The sequence below is a fragment of the Balaenoptera musculus genome, chromosome 1 (genome assembly GCF_009873245.2).
Source record: "Balaenoptera musculus isolate JJ_BM4_2016_0621 chromosome 1, mBalMus1.pri.v3, whole genome shotgun sequence".
Taxonomy (NCBI): domain Eukaryota; kingdom Metazoa; phylum Chordata; class Mammalia; order Artiodactyla; family Balaenopteridae; genus Balaenoptera; species Balaenoptera musculus.
In genome coordinates, this window is record NC_045785.1 from 19,204,041 (window position 1) to 19,225,160 (window position 21,120).

At 38.3% G+C, this 21,120-nt stretch overlaps 1 protein-coding gene across 17 annotated transcripts in view; it reads left to right on the forward strand.

Moving 5' to 3' along the window:
- SRRM1 (serine and arginine repetitive matrix 1) overlaps positions 1-21,120 on the forward strand; it is a 34,951-nt gene that overhangs the window by 7,076 nt on the left and 6,755 nt on the right. For 5 of the 17 annotated variants that reach the window (XM_036846891.1, XM_036846818.1, XM_036846948.1 and 2 more), the window contains 11 exons: positions 562-765; positions 1,547-1,741; positions 2,032-2,151; positions 4,135-4,409; positions 10,013-10,093; positions 10,612-10,698; positions 11,994-12,138; positions 12,506-12,547; positions 16,720-16,830; positions 18,860-19,324; positions 19,905-20,100. In XM_036846891.1, coding sequence (XP_036702786.1) covers positions 562-765; positions 1,547-1,741; positions 2,032-2,151; positions 4,135-4,409; positions 10,013-10,093; positions 10,612-10,698; positions 11,994-12,138; positions 12,506-12,547; positions 16,720-16,830; positions 18,860-19,324; positions 19,905-20,100 — 1,921 coding nt within the window. The remainder of the gene's footprint in view (positions 1-561; positions 766-1,546; positions 1,742-2,031; positions 2,152-4,134; positions 4,410-10,012; positions 10,094-10,611; positions 10,699-11,993; positions 12,139-12,505; positions 12,548-16,719; positions 16,831-18,859; positions 19,325-19,904; positions 20,101-21,120) is intronic. The other 12 variants (XM_036846828.1, XM_036846837.1, XM_036846847.1 and 9 more) reach the window with 12 other exon arrangements.

The following is a 21,120-nucleotide window of genomic DNA, read 5'->3' on the forward strand; positions in this document are numbered from 1 at the left end:
CAAGTTAGGGAAACTATTATTGAAATGGAAAGGGAGCTTCTTCTCTTCCAAAAAAGCTGTCTTATGCAAGTTTGATTTATTTATCCTCTTCTGAAGAACATTTTGCTTTAATTGCACTAGTCATTTTTTCTGGAATACCTAGACTACCTGATGAACTCTGGTGGGATCTGTCTGCATCTAAACTCTGTTTTTTTAAGGTTTGACTTATTATTATATATTTCCTTCCTTTTATGCATCTGCTTCCTCTGAAAAGTTGTTCTTTGGTCTTCTCATCTCTGGGAATGATTGAGAACCTAAATCTAGAGTCCTACGTCAATGTATTCCTCTGTTATAACTGGTATACTGGAGAATGTTGTTATCCTTCATTTGCTTGTTTTTCTGGTTTTCTGTTGGCCCTTTTCCTATTAAGTAAGGGTGATCAGATATCTTATTTCCATAAGGACCTTCTCAGATATAAACAATAATGGTGTAATTAAATAGATTAATCTCACTTCTCCTTTTGACCCTCTTCCCCAGTCCACGTTATTCAAAAAACCTGAAAAAAAATTGCTTTCATCCTAGACGCAAATCCAGATCTCCTTCCCCTAGAAGACGATCTTCCCCTGTCAGGAGAGAGAGAAAGCGCAGTCATTCTCGATCTCCCCGTCACAGAACCAAGAGCCGGAGTCCTTCCCCTGCTCCAGAGAAGAAGGAAAAAACTCCAGAGCTCCCAGAGCCGTCAGTGAAAGTAAAAGAACCTTCAGTACAAGAGGCCACTTCTACTAGGCAAGTACATAAAAATTCATTTATAAATATCACAGTTTTAGGCTGTTAATTAAGTGACCGTAAATATGATACCTGTGAGTTAAAAACATAAACTTACTTGTTTTACTTGTAGATTTTTTAAATTATAAAGTTAGCTTGTTGAAAAGAAATTCAAATTGTATAGGGGAGTATAAGATGACCCAAAGGTGACCACTGCTATCTGTTGGTTGTGTTGCTTCAGATATTTTATATACTATAACTTGCCTTTTTTTCCCCCACTATTTTTTTTTTTATATAAATTTATTTATTTATTTATTGGAGGCGTTGGGTTTTCGTTGAGGTGCACGGGCTTCTCATTGCAGTGGCCTCTCGTTGCAGAGCGTGGGCTCTAGGTGCGCGGGCCTCAGTAGTTGTGGCACACAGGCTCAGCAGTTGTGGCTCACGGGCTCTAGAGTGCAGGCTCAGCAGTTGTGGCGCATGGGCCCAGTTGCTCTGCGGTATGTGGGATCTTCCCAGACCAGGGCTCAAACCCGAGTCCCCTGCACTGGCAGGCGGACTCCCAACCACTGCGCCACAGGGAAGTCCCTCCCCCACTATTATGGACGGATTTGCACTTTAAAAAAAAATGTATGTGATTAGAATTGTTAGTTCACTGGATTTCACTGATGTGTATATATCTTTCTAGATGTCTTCATGGATTTTGAAAACTTTTTAAAGAAACAGCTTTTTTATATTACTGTATTAAGACTTAGGACTCTGAGTAGAAAAGGCACAAAATAAGCATTTTTTTCCCCCCACACAGTGACATCCTGAAAGTTCCCAAGCCTGAACCAGTACCAGAGCCTAAAGAACCTTCTCCGGAGAAAAACTCCAAAAAGGAAAAGGAAAAGGAGAAGACCCGACCAAGATCTCGGTCGCGTTCCAAGTCAAGATCCCGGACACGTTCTCGCTCTCCTTCTCATACTCGACCGAGAAGACGCCATAGATCCCGATCAAGGTGAGTAGTGGCTTTAAGATCTGCGTAGATCTTAGGTTTTATGTGCTACTCTCCTAGGTAGAATTAGGTAAATTATATCAAAGCTGTGGAAAACATTTAGCACAAGTGTTACGCTTTGGATTTCCAGCGACAATTTAGGGACACTTTCTAGGTTCCATTAAAAATCTCTACACAAATAGAAAATTGTGTCCCTTGAAATCCATTTTTTAAAATGTAGCTGTTGAGAAAACTATGTTAAGGAATTCATTCCTTGCTCATGATTTACTCAGATTCTAATTCTGTTATGGCAGATCATACTCACCTAGAAGGCGGCCAAGCCCAAGAAGACGGCCATCTCCTCGAAGAAGAACTCCACCGAGACGAATGCCTCCTCCACCAAGGCATAGAAGGAGTAGATCTCCAGTGAGACGGTGAGAGTTTTGGGGTTTTTTGTTTTTTGTTTTCTTTCAGTTTGGAATTGTGAAGTGTATGAAAGCACACCATGTTTGTTTTAGGCTAATCTTTGAATTAGTGCTCCCCTGGAAAAAACTCATGAGTAATAAAAGGTAATGTCTTATAAAGAGATACCTCATTTGAGATGTAATGCTGCTATTTGTGCAGTGATAACACTAGTCTAGTGTTGGAAAATAAAAAACAAATTATTGGTGAATTTGTGTTAATCTTACTAGTTATTTGTGTTAATCTTTACCATTTCAGACCCTACCAAGAAATCCTATCAAGTAAGGGAATTAGCCACCTTCTCCCTTTGGCTTTTAATTACCACTAGTTTCTGAATATAGATGCCTACAGAGCCGATAAACTGCTTTACCAGTATTAAAATAACCCATTTGCGTTATACCTTTCTTAATGTGTCTTTTTCATATTAAAGAAGAGTACTTATTGTAAACAATTCAAATAGAAATAAGATGAATTGAAAATTACCCACAATCCCATTCCATAGATTTAACCATTATTAGCAGTTTGGTATCTATTTTTGAAGAGACTGAGCATAAAAGTCACTCTCTCAATACCAGTTTTCTTTTTTAAAAATCATTTTTAAATTAGAATAAGGTAAAATGTTAGGATCTGTAACTTTTAACAAACAGACTGTTGCTACACCTGCCCGAAGTGGAGGCATGGTGCACTGGTAGCAGAGTTTTGTGCGTTCTTTATGATGCATTTCAGTTGTTTTTGGAAGGAACTGATGATTGTGCTTCAGATTATACTTAGGACAGAATTTTTTGTGTTTTGAGTCTATAAGGTTTTTTTCAAGGAACCAAATCAACTTGGAAATAAAAGAGGGGAAGCGGTAAGGTCCGTAATTTTGTTTCTGCAGTCTGAGATTTTTCAGAGTCCCATATTTTTTAAAAAGATACTTTTCGGGAATTCCCTGGTGGTCTAGTGGTTAGGATTTGGCGCTTTCACTGCTGTGGCCCGGGTTCTGTCCCTGGTCGGTGAACTGAGATCCCACAAGCCACGTGGTGTGGCCAAAATAAAGCAAAAACAAACAAGATATTTTTCTTTGGGGAGGGCTTGTCAAGGTATATTGAACCATTTTTTATAACTACTACTAAAAATTACGGAATTGATGTTACTACTGATAAATGAGACTGAAGATGTAAATGGTCAGTCAATTTAGGCATCACACTTTTCTAAAATTGATTGTTTCTCCTTTGGAGAAAAAGTAATACTGGTGCTTTCTAGCATAAGATTAGTGGAAACAGCTACTTCTTATATTGGAGTTCTGCAAGCAGCCTGTTTTAATTGCTTACTGAGCCATTTAACAGTCAAGATAATTTGCAGATTGTGTAAGATTCCCTTTCAGCCAGTTTTTATCTCACACTTAAGGTAGGGTTTCTTTTTTTCAGGTTCTCAGGAATTCTTCCGCCAAAGGTGAATTCTGCAGGTACACATAATTGCAACAGAACTTACCACAGATTTTGCTGCAGAATTCGAGAGTCCCCTGCTTCTAAGTTTATGTAGCTAAATGAATTCCTAATCTTGCACGTTTTTTTAAAAAAGGCAACGTAAAGGTTGCATGACATTGTGTTATTAAATGAAAAAAATACTTTGCCACCCAAATTTTGTATGCAAACTCCAAAACACTCATATTATTCCTAAGGAGGGAAGAGACTGGTTAGTTATTCTCTTATAGCACTTGACATATTTTATAACTACTGGAAAGAACTCAGAAGCATTTATCAGAATAAGTTATTTAGTTAGTCTCAGAACTAGCTGTTTCCTGTCCTAGGTTATGGTTTTGTTTCACATTAAAAAAAAACTCATTTATGTGCTTAGCTACATAAACTCAAAAGTTGGATAAAAATAGCTGTATTGTTGTGTAAACTGTACATGCCTGTAAGGTCATTTTCTGTAAGTATGCAGTTAATGAACATGAGTACTTTATTCCACAGAAGAAGGCGTTCATCGGCATCCTTGTCTGGGAGTAGCTCGTCCTCTTCTTCATCTCGTTCCCGGTCACCGCCAAAGAAGCCTCCAAAGAGGACATCCAGCCCCCCTCGAAAAACTCGTAGGTTATCTCCTTCAGCAAGTCCTCCGAGGCGAAGGCACAGGCCATCACCTCCAGCAACTCCACCACCAAAAACTCGTCATTCCCCGACACCCCAGCAGTCAAACCGTACGAGGAAAAGTCGTGTTTCTGTCTCTCCAGGGAGAACTTCAGGTAAAGGTAAAAATCAGGCACATAAAAACAATATGTTCTTTCTTTTCTTCATTTGGCCACAATATACCTAGTCAGTTGTTGCTATCCCCTACTCCCTTCAAAGTATGAAGTTGCTGGGTAATATTTGTATGTCATGTTTTTTGTAAATTTGCTTAGAAGCTCACCTTTTCTTTCCTGCTTTAAGTTCTTGTTGTTTGTTGAAATGGAGTTTACATGTAAAAGTGTTTTGTTTTTAGCAGTGCCCTCTGGCATTGAGTAGGTGGAGAAGTGTACTGTTACCAGCCGTGGGCTGTTTGAGTTGGGGTAGCTTACTGAAGTTTGTGTTGTCATGGTAAGGCATCTTTTTATTACTATGAGACCAGTTAACTTTTTTTTTTTACCCTGCAGATTTTTTGTTTGATATCTTATTTGAGGACTTCATATTCTGCTTTATTTCTTTCTTGGCCACATTGTACTTCCTAGGGAGGGACATGGTGTCCTCCTAAAAGCTGATTTGTTTTTTTAATTTAGGCCCTAGGCAGGGTTCTTCTGAGTATTGTCCTTGCTTTATTCTGCATATTGATTTCTGAGGAATTTATGATCTGTGATCCTGCCAGGCAAGTAGAATGCCATGTTAGTCCGAGTGAGGGTTGTGGTCTGTTGGGGTTTGTTTCTTTAGCATTAAATATACATGGAGAAAAACTATGGTATCCATTTGAATTGGGCCTTTGGTGCTTAGGACTGGAATGATACACACAATGTGATAGGTGAGTAGTGGGGGAGGGGGAGATCTTAAAAGAACTGTTATAGTAATAGGATGTTAAGGAGCATTCTGTAGATTAATATATACTGGGGTTGCTCTGATCACATTTAAATTTTCAGGTTATAAATGAAGAAATCGGGGATACCTCAGGCAAAATCTTGACTGTATGTTTTTATGAAGTTGGTGAGAGCAGGATTTCTAATCAGCACCCTGCTGCTTCATTTGTGTCCACCCCACCACCACCCACTGGCCCCACAACCCTGCAGTGTGGCAGTTCTAGAAAGGCAAATTTTGCTTTTTTGATCTCTGTTACTGTGAGGTATAGACAAGCTATCAGAGTGAGGGGGGTACTGGACAGATGATGGTAATTTGTAAAGAGTAATGTACAAATTATTTTCTGAACCTTAACAGGCTAATTTGCTGATAACATAAATATTATTTGGTCATTTTTGTTGCATTGGCTCTTTAGACTTAGGCAACTGGATAAAAATAGAGAAACCTTTAGGTCTTACAGGTTCAGGCATAAGTATGGGAGGGGTGTCTTAAGATCACTTATTTTCATAATATCATGTCCCATGTTACTTTTTGTTCAAAATAGTTTCCATTCACCGTGTCCAAATCTGATGCCTGTTGTCCTGACCTATTTTTTCTTTTCCTGTGAAGTTTTTGCACTTCTGAATACTTCTTTCCTTTGTCTGGAGCCAGAAAGTTCTCTAGTAAAATAATAGTTTGAATGTTCCTACCTGTTCCTTTGCAAAAACACATCAGATTATGATTTTTCTGTTTACATCATACAGCCAAAGGGTAATAAAAGTACCTGAGCAGAAGGACTGAATCCTTGTTAAATAGGTTGATTGTTAAGAATTACTTGTTAACCTTTGTTAGGGTCTGCACAGATACCAACCTCTTGTGTCTTGATATGTTGTCGGGAAGAGTGGGCTGCTGCTTTTCTGGAAACAAATCACAGTGGATATGTACATAGGAGAGAAGTCAAGGTGGAAGACAAAGGGCCAGTTATGTTCCTGTGGCTTATGGGACAGGTCTTCCATGTCCAAACAAAACCCAGCCAAAGAGATTGACTGTGGGCAGTGTAGTGAGAGGCTGCCTTTTGTCCATTGAGGCTGAATATTGGTTGTAACTACTTGGAGATAAATAGCTTTTTATAGTAAAACGATCCCAGCCCTCTGTGATGAAATTTCAGAGCTAGGAAAGACTTCAGAGGTTGTCATAGGTTCTCAGGTTAAGTGATTTGGTCAAGGTCAACCATCCAGGACTAGAATTTGGGTTCTCATTCCCAGTTCAGAAATGTACACTTTCCCAACTTTCCTACCCCCACATGCCTGTTTTGATTGCTAAAGGAGGGAAATAGAAGGCAAGGTTAAGTTTTTCAGCTTCTGTACCTGGTAGTATGATTTCAGAAATTCCTTTCTTGCAGTCTCCATTGCTAATAAGAGCATTGATACCATTGAAATGTGATAGATTTTACTTTTGTATTTTGTGGGGTAGTCATCAATCAGGGCTTTAAGGTTCTGCTGTTAATAATAGTGTGTGAATGGAGTGGGAGGGAGGCAGGAAAACTATTTTGGAGAATTAGAGGTAAATTATTTGGAGTATAATATACATTCTCATCTGAAAGGGTCCTCAGGAAGCATTTTGTAATCGATGGCATGTTGTAGTTAAATTGGCATTATCTTAGTACATAAAACAGTGCTTTGAAATCAGTGGAATATTTAATGAAGTATGTTTACAGGGGATCTATACCTATGGTGGTGGTGATAATTTTGAGTTAGATCAACATAACCATATGAGTGTGCTCTAGATACTTACGGATTATTTTACTAATTCTGGTCACAGAGTGACTTATCTTTACAAGTGATCTTTTGAGCAAGTCTGCAAGGTTAATGATTAATAGGACTATTGAAGTAAATTTAAAATTCTGTTTTTCAATTGACTTGGGAGATTTCAGACGTCATGCTAGAATGATTTTGCCCCTTAAATACTAAAAATGAAACATTAACATACAAATAAACTTTTTAATAAAAATAAGGTGTTGAAAATCTTATCTAGACAAGCAAACATTGATGAAACATTTATGAAATTAATAATGCGACAATTCAGTCAGTCTTATTAAACCAGAGTAGGGGGTATATAATGGGTACTGTTTAATGCTGATTATATCAACAATGACTTAAGACTTGTAGCCAAGCCATTATTGAGAGATTAGATCAGGATAAAACTCCAAATACAAGTTTCTATGGGGAAAAAATGTAATGTTGTAGTTCAATTGTATTATTTACTAAATAGGTATTTGCCAACTATATAGCAAACATAACCACATTTTTAATGTTTCTTAGGGGTAAATGCATTCTGGCATCCAAACAACCAGCTCCCAAACACATTTTGGAACCCAGTTCTTTAAGGGGGTACTTTGACGTTTGGGTTTATGACTAGATGCCTATAATATTTTTTCAAGAATTGAAGATTAACTGACACTTAAAAATGAAGAGTACTGACCCAAAAAAGAGCTTAGAATCCTTTAAAATTTAAAGACATTTCTATTTCATGTCTTTGAATTTCTTAAAATACAAGTTTTTTTTGTTTGTTTGGACTTTTTGGCTGCATTGGGTCTTCGTTGCTGCGCGCAGGCTTTTCTCTAGTTGCGGCGAGCGGGGGCTACTCTTCATTGCGGTGGCTTCTCATTGCAGACCACGGGCTCTAGGCGTGCAGGCTTCAGTAGTTGTGGCTCACAGGCTCTAGAGCGCAGGCTCAGTAGTTGTGGTGCACGGGCTTAGTTGCTCCGCGGCATGTGGGATCTTCCTGGACCAGGGCTCGAACCCGTGTCCCCTGCATTGGCAGGTGGATTCTTAAGCACTGCGCCACCAGGGAAGCCCTAAAATACAAGTTTTAAATGCAGTCTTGCTACTATATTTCATGATAATTAGATAATCACTAGATTATCTAGTCATTGGATTCTTTACCCAATCCAGTGATTTGTCCAAAAGGCTTATTAGGTAGAATTAATAAAATGCTGGTATTTTTAAAAGTATAGTGGTAAATTCTTCAGTTGGATTACTTCAGCAAAGATGATTAGATTGCTAAATTACTGCCCCTTAGAATAAGCCTTTACAGAATTGAATGAGCCTCTGTTAAATGAAATGTATCTAAATTCTAGGTTAAACATTCCATGGTAATTGCTTTAATTGAACAAACAGGTGTAAGGGTACTGAGGGGATCATATCGTTTTCAAGTCTAGTTCTTAGAGGAATGGTCTCAAATGAAGTTTCAGGTTAATCTAGGGTAAGATTAATGATTATCTGTGTCTGTACTTCTGACATTAGTTGAAGCAATGGGATGGATAATGTAGACAGAGATAGTAATTGTTAGAAATGAAAGCCTATGCCATAGATACAGAAATGGTGTCTTGGGTTCATATCCTAGTCCACTTCAATTACCCGCATGACTTCGGTTGAGGTTACTTTTTTTTTTTTTTTTTAATCTTTGGAAAGGATCCTCTAGCCTTAGCATTTAATATTTTCACCATTGTGAAGGTCTACGTTTCTACAGGTAGTTTAAGTCCCTCATGCTATTGTGAAGGTTATACTCTACATCAAAAGCCTTCAGCCTCTTAGGTGACTAATTTGTTCCTCTTCTCCAGACCAGATATTTTTCTCTGTGAAAATTTCATCAGATCTTATGTCATTTATCATTTATCATCTTCATTACTTTTCTTTTCTTTTCTTTTTTTTTTTATAAATTTATTTATTTATTTATTTTTGGCTGTGTTGGGTCTTCGTTTCTGTGCGAGGGCTTTCTCCAGTTGCGGCGAGCAGGGGCCACTCTTCATCGCGGTGCGCGGGCCTCTCACCGTCGTGGCCTCTCCCGTTGCGGAGCACAGGCTCCAGACGCGCAGGCTCAGCAGTTGTGGCTCACGGGCCCAGTCGCTCTGCGGCACGTGGGATCCCCCCGGACCGGGGCACGAACCCGTGTCCCCCGCACTGGCAGGCGGACTCCCAACCACTGCGCCACCACGGAAGCCCCTACTTTTTTTTTTTTTTTAATTTTTTAAAAATTTTATTTTTTTGGCTGCATTGGGTCTTCGTTGCTGCGCGCGGGCTTTCTCTAGTTGCGGCGAGCCGGGACTACTCTTCATTGCGGTGCGTGTGCTCATTGCGGTGGCTTCTCTTGTTGCGGAGCACGGGCTCTAGTGGCACGGGCTTCAGTAGTTGTGGCACGTGGGCTCAGTAGTTGGAGCACGCAGGCTCAGTAGTTGTGGCTCACGGGCTCTAGAGCGCAGGCTCAGTAGTTGTGGCGCACGGACTTAGTTGCTCCGCAGTGTGTGGGATCTTCCCAGACCAGGGCTCGAACCCGTGTCCCCTGCATTGGCAGGCGGATTCTTAACCACTGCGCCACCAGGGAAGTCCTTCATTACTTTTCTGAACCAACCTGTAGTGGGTGCTTAAAAGCTCTTATGTTGATGAGGTCTTTGTAGTCAAGAGTGTGTGTTTTAGGTTGTAGGGTAGCACACAGAGGTTTACTTTATTACTCAGCTGAATGTTATGCATAGCATAGAGCTTGTTCTACTCAGAAATGGCAGCTCCCAATTTCTCTTAATGTTTCTCTTGGGAGAATCTGAAAATTGGAAAATTGGAAAATCATTGTAGAACTTTCTGAGGCTTTTCACCAAACATTTACAAATTCTTGCTTCTACTTCAGGTAATGATAACAGGGGCTTATAGGAACTTTTTAATTGTCAGTAAATTATTTATGAGAATAGTCACACTTCTTTTTGTACTAGTAAGAAGATGTGTTGCTTTTTGTTTTGTTTTTGTATGTATGTAAGTGGGGTTTTTCTTCCGCTTATTTTTAGTGACAAAACATAAAGGTACTGAGAAAAGAGAGTCCCCTTCACCAGCACCCAAGCCTAGAAAAGTAGAGTTATCTGAATCAGGTAAGCGTTTTGTGTGTTTTTTGTTTGTTTTGGTTTTTTTTTAAGCTGAATTAGATTCTGGTTAAAGATTAATTATACGATATGGCTTAATGGTTAAGAGCTAGGACTTTGAAGTCAGACCAGCCTGTTTGAATCCCCAGCTCCACCAACTACTTTTTGTTTGTTTTAATAATTTATCTGAGCCTCTACTTTTTTTTTTTCATCTCTGAAATGCAGATAACAGTACCATCCTTTAGGTCTTTTTTGGTTGTTAACTGAAATAATGTTTATAAAGTGCTTGGCACGCAGACCGAACTGTCACAGATGCCTAAATAAGTTTATTTTTATTATATTTAGTGAAGATAGTCTAAATTAGCATTTAAATTGGCATTTTAAGCTCCTCCTTTATTAAAAAAGAGTAGCTGTATTGCTTGACCCAACCAGATAAAGGTTTAGGAGACCATTTCCCAATTCAAATATGTTAACATTTTCTGTATGCATGACTAAAGAAACACTTTCTAAATGCATCCATCTTTCAGAAGAAGATAAAGGTGGCAAAATGGCTGCAGCAGATTCTGTGCAGCAGAGACGCCAATACAGACGACAGAACCAGCAGTCTTCCTCTGGTATGGACACTGGTTACATTTTTTTCTTTCTGCATATCCTAATAAAAATACTTAAGATAAAAATATCCGAAAATGTAGTGAATGTATCAATACTTAGGAGAAATATTTTTGTGCCTTTGTATAAATATGTTAGGAGGAAGTCTTAGCACAACAGTTAAAACAGGAATAGAAATTGGAAAAGTATATTTCTTTCCTCAACCCTCAGTCTTACTCCCCAAAGCTTTTATTCAGAAATTTTCTGTGCATGTGTAAGTATCTGTGGTTTAAAAAAAAAAAAAACCGAGAGGCTCAAACTGTAGATTATATTGCCTGCCTTTTTAACCTACTACATCTAGACATCTTTCCCTGTTAATTCTTAAGGATCTACCTCATTTATTTACCAGCTGCAGCATTTTTCAAATTTTGATAACATGCTGTCATCTATTGAGCCACTCGCCTATTTGGACATTTAGGTTATTTCTAGTTTTTTTGTGTGTTTGTGCTTATGTGAGTATATCTGTAAAATAGTAATTAGAAGTGGAACTTCTGAATTAAAAAGTATGTACACAGAAACCTGATTTTTAAACCAGATATCCTGGTTTTATTCGCTTAGTTGGTATTTGTGACTGAATCTAGGCACTACCTTTGCTTTTCATTTATAAAATGGAAACCAAAGCATCCCACGGTGGCATTAAGTCAGTTAAAAGCCATACAGCTTTTGCAACTCTTTAAGATGAGGTTAATCATGGAAATGTTTGAAAATGCATGTAAGTTTTGGATATTTTTTGGTATTTGGGACTTGTTAGTTATTTCAAGTTAAGGAAACCATGTACAAATGAAGTGTTTCTCTTTGCAGTCCTTGATTGTTACCAGGCCTGTAGGAAATGTCACATACATTTTTGTTTGTTAAATAATGGTATGAATAAATTATTCAAATGCTAGTTAAGACTTTCAGTAGCCTTAAAAGTACATAGAGTAGCAAGAATTAAGTAATGCTTGAGATGCTTTTTAAGCTTTACTTAGTTATCTGGAAGATCACTAGATTTTTAAGGGACAGTGTCTTGTTGGATTGTTCTGTGGAAATGATTTGTATAACGTAATTATATGATAATGTATATTTATTTGTGCTTGACTTTCAAGTCATTAAGCACATATCAATATTACCTTTTTTCAGAACTGATGGCTGTATATGTGCTTGCTTATGTTAGTGGACTTGATTTGCTAATTTGGACACTCCATCTGCTTAGATTCCAAAAACGTAGACAGACTCTTAAGCATAGACCTGATGTAAATTTTTGTTTATTGTGTAATTACAGATTCTGGCTCCTCCTCTTCCTCAGAAGATGAGCGACCCAAAAGGTCCCACGTGAAGAATGGTGAGGTAGGCAGGCGGCGGAGACATTCCCCTTCCCGGAGTGCCTCTCCATCACCTCGAAAGCGCCAGAAAGAGACTTCCCCTCGGTAATGTCTTCACTGGTGTTCTGTAGTTGTGATAAAACTTCATAACTTAAGGGATGGGCTGTGGGCTTATTTAGAATTTGCTTAACTCCTTCCTTTCAAGAACTCACAGTAGGAGATGGTCAGATTTGGGGGTATTTGGGTTTTCTTTGTTCCGTGGTCATTACTATTTAATGAGAACTTAGTAAGTTTTGTACCAGCATGTCGAACGTGTGCATGACTAGAATAGACCAGTTAAATCATAGCATTAACTCCCGACCATGTTTGAATATCTAAAAAAATGTATATCCATTAGTGATACTTAACTCCATTGAAGTAATTAATTTGGTGAATGGAATTCTTGACATTTGTTTTTTTCCACTGCTCTCAGGATGCAGATGGGAAAGCGATGGCAATCGCCAGTGACTAAAAGGTTGGTTAGATGCTATTTTGTAAATTAGGATTACATGTCAAAGTTTTAGTGACTTAATTTACTGTTTAGGTAACATCCCATTCTGACGTTTACAGGGTATGACTGTGGAGAAGTTCCTCAATTGTTTTGGTTTGATTATATTTTCTTACACATCAAAATAATGATAAAAACATACACAGTGTTCATTTTAGAGCATCATTTGAATTTAGAGTTTTGTGCAGTTACAGTGTATTTGCTAGTCTTCTGCTTTTTGAGGTCTTTCCAAGAGATAGGACAATAATAATAGCTCCTTAGATTTAGTGGGAACAGACTTTGTGGTGACTATAGGGAAGGCAAGAAAAACGTGGGAGAAACATTTAAAAGATTAAAAAATGACTGTAAGGCTTTGGCCCTATTCAGTGTTTCCTACAGTAGAAAGGTAAGTTGCATATCCTTTTGGAACCTGTTTGGTCATCAGGGTCTTTGTGACCCTAAGGCCATAATATTTTAGAGCCAGATGATACATAGAAATCTCTAATTCAAGCGTATCTCATAAGTGAGAAAACAGGGGCTCAGAAATAGTAAGTGAGTTTCTTAGGGTTACAGTGACAAAGCCAGATCTTAGACCTGTGCCATTGACATTATACCATTTCACCATGACATTGTACTATCTTTGCTAGTCTTCTGTTTTTTGAGGTCTTAGCTGTCACTAAATTTCTAAGTATTTATCCTTCCTGAAATGTTCACATTGTTCTCTTTATAGCTCAGTTTTTGAAGCTGTGTTGTTTTAAGTAGTCTCACTAATTAATAAGAGTGTTTTCTTGGAAAGGTTCTTTGGAACCAGTTGGCGGTGTATATGATGGAGCAAAACGGTGTGTTTGTGCTGTGGAAGTAACTTACTTGACAAGAAAAAATAGAAACCTTAAAAAAAATGTAGATACAAAGGTATTCTGTTCCCAACTGTGATTATTCCTGGTTTCTGTAAAATGGCTGGTACAGCAGCTAAAAAATTGCTTTACAAAGTCAGGTTAGTGGTAAGATTTCTTCCCCCCCCCCCCACCCCCCGTTATGGTTAATGATGTTAGAGATTGCCATCAAGTCTCTAGGATTTGGAGATGGAGAAAGAATTGTTTGGGATCACACTTCAGTATTTATTTTTAAGAAGGGAAATACAGCCTGGCTTTGAATATTTCATATATAAAGTTTAAAGATTGAAAAATGCAGCATTTTTCATGCTTCTAAACATTTGTCTTTGGGTATTGAATACTCTTTCCTTAACAGTGAATGGTGTATTGATCATACTTAGTATAAAAAGATAGTTGTTGCATCTATAACTTCTTGTCTTCATTACCAGCCTGACCAGTGAAGTGAGGTGATTCTGAAGAGGTCACTGCAGAGATCGCAAGCTGTCTTTGTCCTTATAAGACTTGTGTATTCCTACGTACTCGAGGGCTGAGGGCTACTTCATGTTTTGAGGCTTATTGAAACTGGTTCTCGCGCAATTTGGGTGGGGGGAGACCTCTCTACTCAACAATTTCTACACACAGTTGAAGGCCTGAGTTGGCACTAGTATTCGGAGTAACTAGAAAATGTTTAGCCTTCTTCTACTTCTTCCTCTTCTTTTAAACCCCTGATATGTGTGCCATATCAGCTCAGGTAAGAAACTGTAGCCTTTAGGTCATAGAGCCATTGGGTGTCAAGATTCCAGTTATAAGTGATTATCAAATTTTTCTTGTAGTTCCTTTAAGTACGCTAGTTTGGTTATGGGTTTTTTTTTTTTTTTTTTTAATCAGGTTATGGTTTTATTCTTATTCTCTTTTTGGTTATTTTCTCACATGGAAACATAGGACATTGAAGGTCATCACTGAAAGGGACCTTTTAGTTACTCCAAGCCTTTCATTTTACAAATGAAACTGAGGCACAGAATAAATATCTCAGGTCATTAGTTTATTATAATAGATTCTAATCTGAGTTAAATTTTTTTTATGAGAATATTTAAAAAGAGAAGTCACATAATCAACAGTAATAGCCTCTTTTGCTATTACACCTACTGATAACACATTGGGAGTTCTGCTTTGTATCATCTCACCCTCAAAGTTTGCGAGTGTAAACCTTTGTTTTTCTTTTTTGAGTCAAAACCCAAATGTCTTTTCCCATTTGAAATCTTCATTACCTGTTGAAACGGTACTGTAGTCCACCCTGTTTCTCTAGGTCCCGTAATTCTCAGATTAGCCTTGCTAGTAAAGTGGCTTCTCCTTTACTGTTCTTTCTTGTAATTAATAATTTGGTGTCTGCGTTTCATCTGAAGTTTATCTGTCTTGTAGTTTATATTTTAAATCTGTTCAGAGTGAGGTCTTAGTCCCCACAAGGCATAAGCAAATTTTATTTTCCTCAAACTTTGGATTTATTTATGTATGTATGTATGTATGTATGTATGGCTGTGTTGGGTCTTCGTTTCTGTGCGAGGGCTTTCTCCAGTTGCGGCAAGTGGGGACCACTCTTCATCGCGGTGCGCGGGCCTCTCATTATCGCGGCCTCTCGTTGCGGAGCACAGGCTCCAGACGCGCAGGCTCAGTAGTTGCGGCTCACGGGCCTAGTTGCTCCGCGGCATGTGGGATCTTCCCAGACCAGGGCTCGAACCCGTGTCCCCTGCATTAGCAGGCAGATTCTCAACCACTGCGCCACCAGGGAAGCCCCAAGCAAATTTAAATTAAAAATTAAATTTACTAATGAGTGTCAGAATTTTCATTGTTCTGTTAATGAACTCTCCTTAGTTTTAATGGGGAATCAAAACTGGTAAACTTTAGAAAATACTTCCAGATTCACAGGAAGCATCAATCCTGTACTGGGCAAGAAATTAAGAACTAGTTACAGTTGACCCTTGAACAAGATGCGTTTGAATTGTGCAACTCCACTTATACATACGTGGCTTTTTTTTTTTTTTTTTTTTTTTTTTTTTTTTTTTACAATAAATACATATTATAGTACTACACCATCCTCAGTTGATTGAATCTGCCAGTGCAGAAGCCCAAGCGCCCCACATTGTTTAAGGGTTAATTGAATATTATTTGACTTCTTTGTATACACAAACTTAGCCAATAGATGTCCAACTGGCTTGGTATTTATTTTAGTATATCTGCTGGGAGGCTACTATGAGTTAGTCCAGTTGATTATAATTGTATTTTTCAGGTGTGCTTTTTGTGTTAATTGGTTAAGTGCCTAACAGCTCAGAATTAAGTTCTGTGATTCTTATCTATATTTTAACCACATTGCTCCCAATGGCTTTAGTGCTCAGACAACTTTGGTCCTTTGTCTTTGGGGTAGGGTTTTTAGTTAATAGTTTGCAACTGTTGAACTGTGGGAACATACTTTTTAAAAAATCAAGAACTTGGAGCAGTGACACCCAGACTTTGGGCCTTAAATTTTAAATATCTGTATTAGAACATTGTATTTTTCTAGACTTTAGAACAGTTGTTCCTAACAAGGAATCAAAAATCACTTGAAGGACCTTTTTAAACATATACCGGCTGGACCATAGCCCAAACCTGGTGAACACAAATTTCAGATAAGCTTCCAAGCTGTTTCTGATGTGCATTCTAGTTAAAAAGCAATGCTCTAAGGCAGTGTTTTCAGACTTTTTTCACCTTGCGTCATGTTAAGAATGTTTTACGTCATGACTCAGACTGCATATTTATATACTGAAACAAAAATTTTGCAAAACAAAATTACCCTTACCACAAGTTAAAGCACTTTTTTTTTTTTTTTTTTTTTTTTTTTTAATTACTACATATTTTTATTAAAAACCAATTCTCAAGTCCCTTATCATGCAGTGTACCTTAAACTTTTAGATCACAGGGTCTGTCAGTCATGGTATCTACATGTGGATGAGTTTCCTCCCTTTCATTTTTCTCTGACTTCCATTACTTACCATATTAAAAGCATAGTATTTTCCAAGTTAAAGCACTTTGATTTTGATTTTCTTTTTCTTTTCTTCCTTTCTTTTTTTTTTTTTTAAATCCTGGTTCTCACCCAGGGTCTTGACTAACTACACTGTAGTTTGAAAAACACTGCTTTGAGGGATAGAGTGACAGTTGCTGCACTTTGGGTTGACAATGATTGAAACTAAATGATCTTGATCACTTAGTTATAAGTGTTACTGATTCTGAATCAACTATAATTCTTCTTTGGTTTAGTGGTAGACGGAGGAGAAGTCCCTCCCCACCGCCTACCAGAAGGCGACGTTCTCCTTCTCCTGCTCCTCCGCCTCGTCGACGCAGGTCTCCCACACCACCACCACGACGAAGGTACTTTATCACATAGGCTAGTGGGAGCTAAATGGAGCAACTTTGAATCTTTGTGATTGAAATATTTTATTCGAGTGGCATGCACAGCTGTTTACAAAATACCACATACAATTCCATTTACATGAAAAGTCCAGAACACACGAATTTGTAGAGATAGAGAGTTATTAGATAAGTAGTGCCTAGGGTGGGATGGGAATGGGGAGTCATGATGGTTGAACACTATGAATATAGTTGACCCTTGAGCGAGGAGAGGACTTAGGGGCACCGACCCTCCACGCAGTTGAAAATCTGAGTATAACTTTACAGTTGGCCCTCCATATCTGTGGATTCAGCCAACAGCAGATTGTGTAGTACTGCAACATGTATGAAAAAAAAATCCACATATAAATGGACCCATGCAGTTCAAACCCATGTTCAAGGGTCAACTGTATACTAAAACAATTGAAATGTACACTTCAGATGGGTAAATTTTATGATTTGTGAACCACATATCAATAAAGATGTTAAATTAAAAGGCAGGATCACTAGTGATTACAGAGGGAAAAAATTTAACTTTACAGTGGGGAGTCAAGTTTTGCTTTTTGGAACTTTCCGAATTTTTTTTCTCTTCAAATATTTTCGATCCATGGTTGGTTGAATTTGTGGATACTGGATCTTTGGACACAGAGCGCTGACCCTATCAGACAAACCCAAATTGAAAGCCATTTTACAAAGTGACGAGTACTCTTCAAAAAAAATATCAATCATGAGAGGGAGAGAGACTGAGGAGCAGTTACAAATTGGCAGAAACTAAGGACACATGACAACTAAACGCAGTGTAGGATCCTGATTTTTGGAACCTGGAACAGAAAAAGGACATTAGTAGAAAAAAACTAGGGTGACATAAGTATTTTAGTTAATACCAAGGTTAATTTCATAGTTTTGGTAATTTTTCTGTGGTTATATGGGATGTTAAGTGGAAAGTCTCCACTATTTTTGCAGCTCTTCTGTAAATCAAAAATGATTTCAAAATAAAAGTTAGGGGAAAAAATTTTTAAGAGCATTGCTCAAACACGTTACCAAGCGGTATAGTTGCTACTACCACTCCTGGATGGCCATTATGTGGCAGGTAAAGTGTTAGATGTTTTATGTACTTCATGTCTCCTCAAGATGATCTTGCTTGGTAGGTGGTATTCCCATTTTTCAGGTGAGGAAATGGGGGTTCAGAGTTATTAAATAATAAGGGCAAAATAGAAAACTCTATGGTGTTGCCCAATGTATGGCCTATCCCAAAGCTGATTTTTAGGCAGGAAAATATTTTGAGCTCAAGGTCTGAATGTTTCAGGAGAAAATCAGGCCATTGGAACTAAATGTTATATTGAGGTTTAATTCCTGAGAGGCAAATTAGGGTTATGTAGGGATTAAGCATTAAGAGGAAGGCCAAGTTGAGACTTTGACAGGGATGCGTTCTGCCTAGCAGTAGACTTCCATTGAATACTACTCTTTTGACACACGAAAAATGTAAGTCTGTCTTGGTGGGGGCAGGGTAGAGATACCTTTTAAAGCTGTGCAAGTGAACGCTAATTATTAATTCAGAGTCCAAACACCAGTTTAGAGAGGGTACCCCACGCAAAGGAGAGCTCTTTAAAGCACAGACTTCCTGAGTTCAAGTTGAACACAGTAGCGTCTTGCTAATGTAGTTATCTAGTTACTACATAGTGATAATGGATTTTCAGTTTCCTTAGAGCAATGCAAGATTCTCTTCTCAAAAAATATTAAGTTGATTCTATATGGATTGTGCTAAATGACTTTTGACAAATTTGAATTCAGTCTGAAAACTAAATTTCTCCATTAATCACAATGACCTATTTGTAGTCATCTAGGATAAACAGGAATTTACTAAGTGATTTTTTTTGTTGTTGTTACTTTAAATGAGTTTAAAGGCATGACATTTCCACTTAGAAATAGTCTCTCTTTGTGTGGTGCTGTATAAGTGCATAGTTTTCTTTGCATTCTGTTTCTACTCTGTTGGACCTTTTATTTTTCCTAGGACTCCTTCTCCTCCCCCACGTCGTCGCTCACCTTCCCCAAGAAGATACTCTCCTCCAATACAGAGGAGATATTCTCCTTCTCCACCTCCAAAGAGAAGAACGGCTTCACCCCCTCCCCCTCCTAAACGAAGGGTATCACCGTCTCCACCACCAAAGCGTCGGGTCTCCCATTCGCCACCTCCCAAACAAAGAAGCTCCCCAGTCACCAAGAGACGTTCGCCTTCGTTGTCATCAAAGCATAGGAAAGGGTCTTCCCCGAGCCGATCTACCCGGGAGGCCCGGTCACCACAACCAAACAAACGGCATTCGCCCTCACCACGGCCTCGAGCTCCTCAGACCTCCTCAAGTCCTCCAGCTGTTCGAAGAGGAGCATCACCATCACCCCAAAGAAGGCAGTCCCCATCTCCAGGTTCTAGGCCCATTAGGAGAGTCTCCAGGACTCCGGAGCCCAGAAAGATAAAAAAGTAAAAATACTTTATCCTTTTTGGTTAGGAACACTAACTTGCATAGCTCTTTGTGTTTGGAAGCTCCCCCACCCCCCCAACTGAGAAATCACAGAAGAGAATAGCTGTGAATACAAACTTTAAGGCAAATTCTAGGTCCTATTCATAGATCCTTTCTGTTTTCAGGGTAGTTCCTCATGGTATAAGCTAAATGCCATAGGGTTTTACTTGGTTCTTAGGGGTATCAGGCTTATTGAGTCTGTTTCCAAACCTAGCTCTGAAGTGATGCATAGGATATTTCTTGCATGTCTATGTAAGACTGATAAAAGCAGTCTTAAATATAGGAACTGGCATTACTAATTTCATACAGGAAGAATCATTAACAGAATGGATAGAGGATTGTGGGGCTTGAACTACTCTCCAGGAGACTTAGGTGATAAAAATTTCATAAGTTTTAGTATGATCAACCAGCAGACTAAGTGCTGTGAAATATTTAAAGTTCATGATCTGGTTGTATAATGGTAGTTGGTTGTTTTCTCTTAAGAAAGAAGGATCTCTGCTTTTGGATATTAAATGTTTTATTTTTTCCCTCTGTTTCTAGAGCTGCCTCACCAAGCCCTCAGTCGGTAAGGAGGGTCTCATCTTCCCGATCTGTCTCGGGATCTCCTGAGCCAGCAGCTAAAAAACCCCCAGCACCTCCATCCCCTGTCCAGTCTCAGTCACCCTCTACCAACTGGTCACCAGCGGTACCAGTTAAAAAGGCTAAAAGCCCAACACCAAGCCCATCACCGGCAAGGGTATGTCTACCCTGTTTTGGACATCTTTTATAATTATACGTGGTCACTTGGAAGGAGAGAATTTTTTGTCTTTTGTAGTTCAGAGGAGCGTTATTTTCTGTGGTTCAGATGGACTTGAAAAGGAGGCACAGATTAAGTGGTGGTGTTTGCGTCACAGTCCGTGCTTAGTACTCTAGACGTCTACTAATGTGTGATACGTCTAATACTATTAAATTCTCTAATCTTGGTGGTGAAGATTGGATTATATAGACAATTTAGAAAAACAGAAAGAAAAAAATTACCCTTGATTCTGTTACCTAGGAGAAAAATAGTTTAGCGTTTCTGCTGTTTTCTCTAGTGTTTGACAGGTTTTGGGATAGTTATGGTCACAGTCAATAAAAGTTTCAATCTTAGATCATGTCTATTAGTCTGATTACATTTTTATAAAGAAAAAATACACTTTATCACAAGAAGATACCAAAATGTCGACGGTGGTTATGTGTTAGAAGGAGAATGATGAGTGATCTTAATTTTTCATCTTTACATCTTAATGGTCTTATTTTTTCCTACAGTGTAAATACATTATTTCTATAATAAAAAATGAACCTCACAACTTGTGAAATGTTAGATGGAGTGGGAAGTACTTTGTTGTCCCATATAGCCTTATTTTTGACAAGCTACATAGATAAGAACAACACTCTTGCTTTTACATTGTCAAGCTTAAATATCATTGGGATATTAAAATATTGGAGCTTAAACTGTTTTCTTTGTGATTCATTAACCTAATCATGGCAGGTTCCTGTATTGTATAAAATCAGTGGTGGATGTCCATCTTAATAGGATTGAATTATTGTGCAGACTGACTGAATGGATTGAGGAATTTTAAGTAATTGCTTAGAAATGTGAGATTTAAAAATTACAGACTAGATGCAGTTATAGCAGAGCCTACCCTTTGCTTAAATTTGGAATATATGCAGTGGAGAACAATGCACCCACATTCTAGAGATAGATCAGACAGTGATTAGAGATGTGGCATTCATA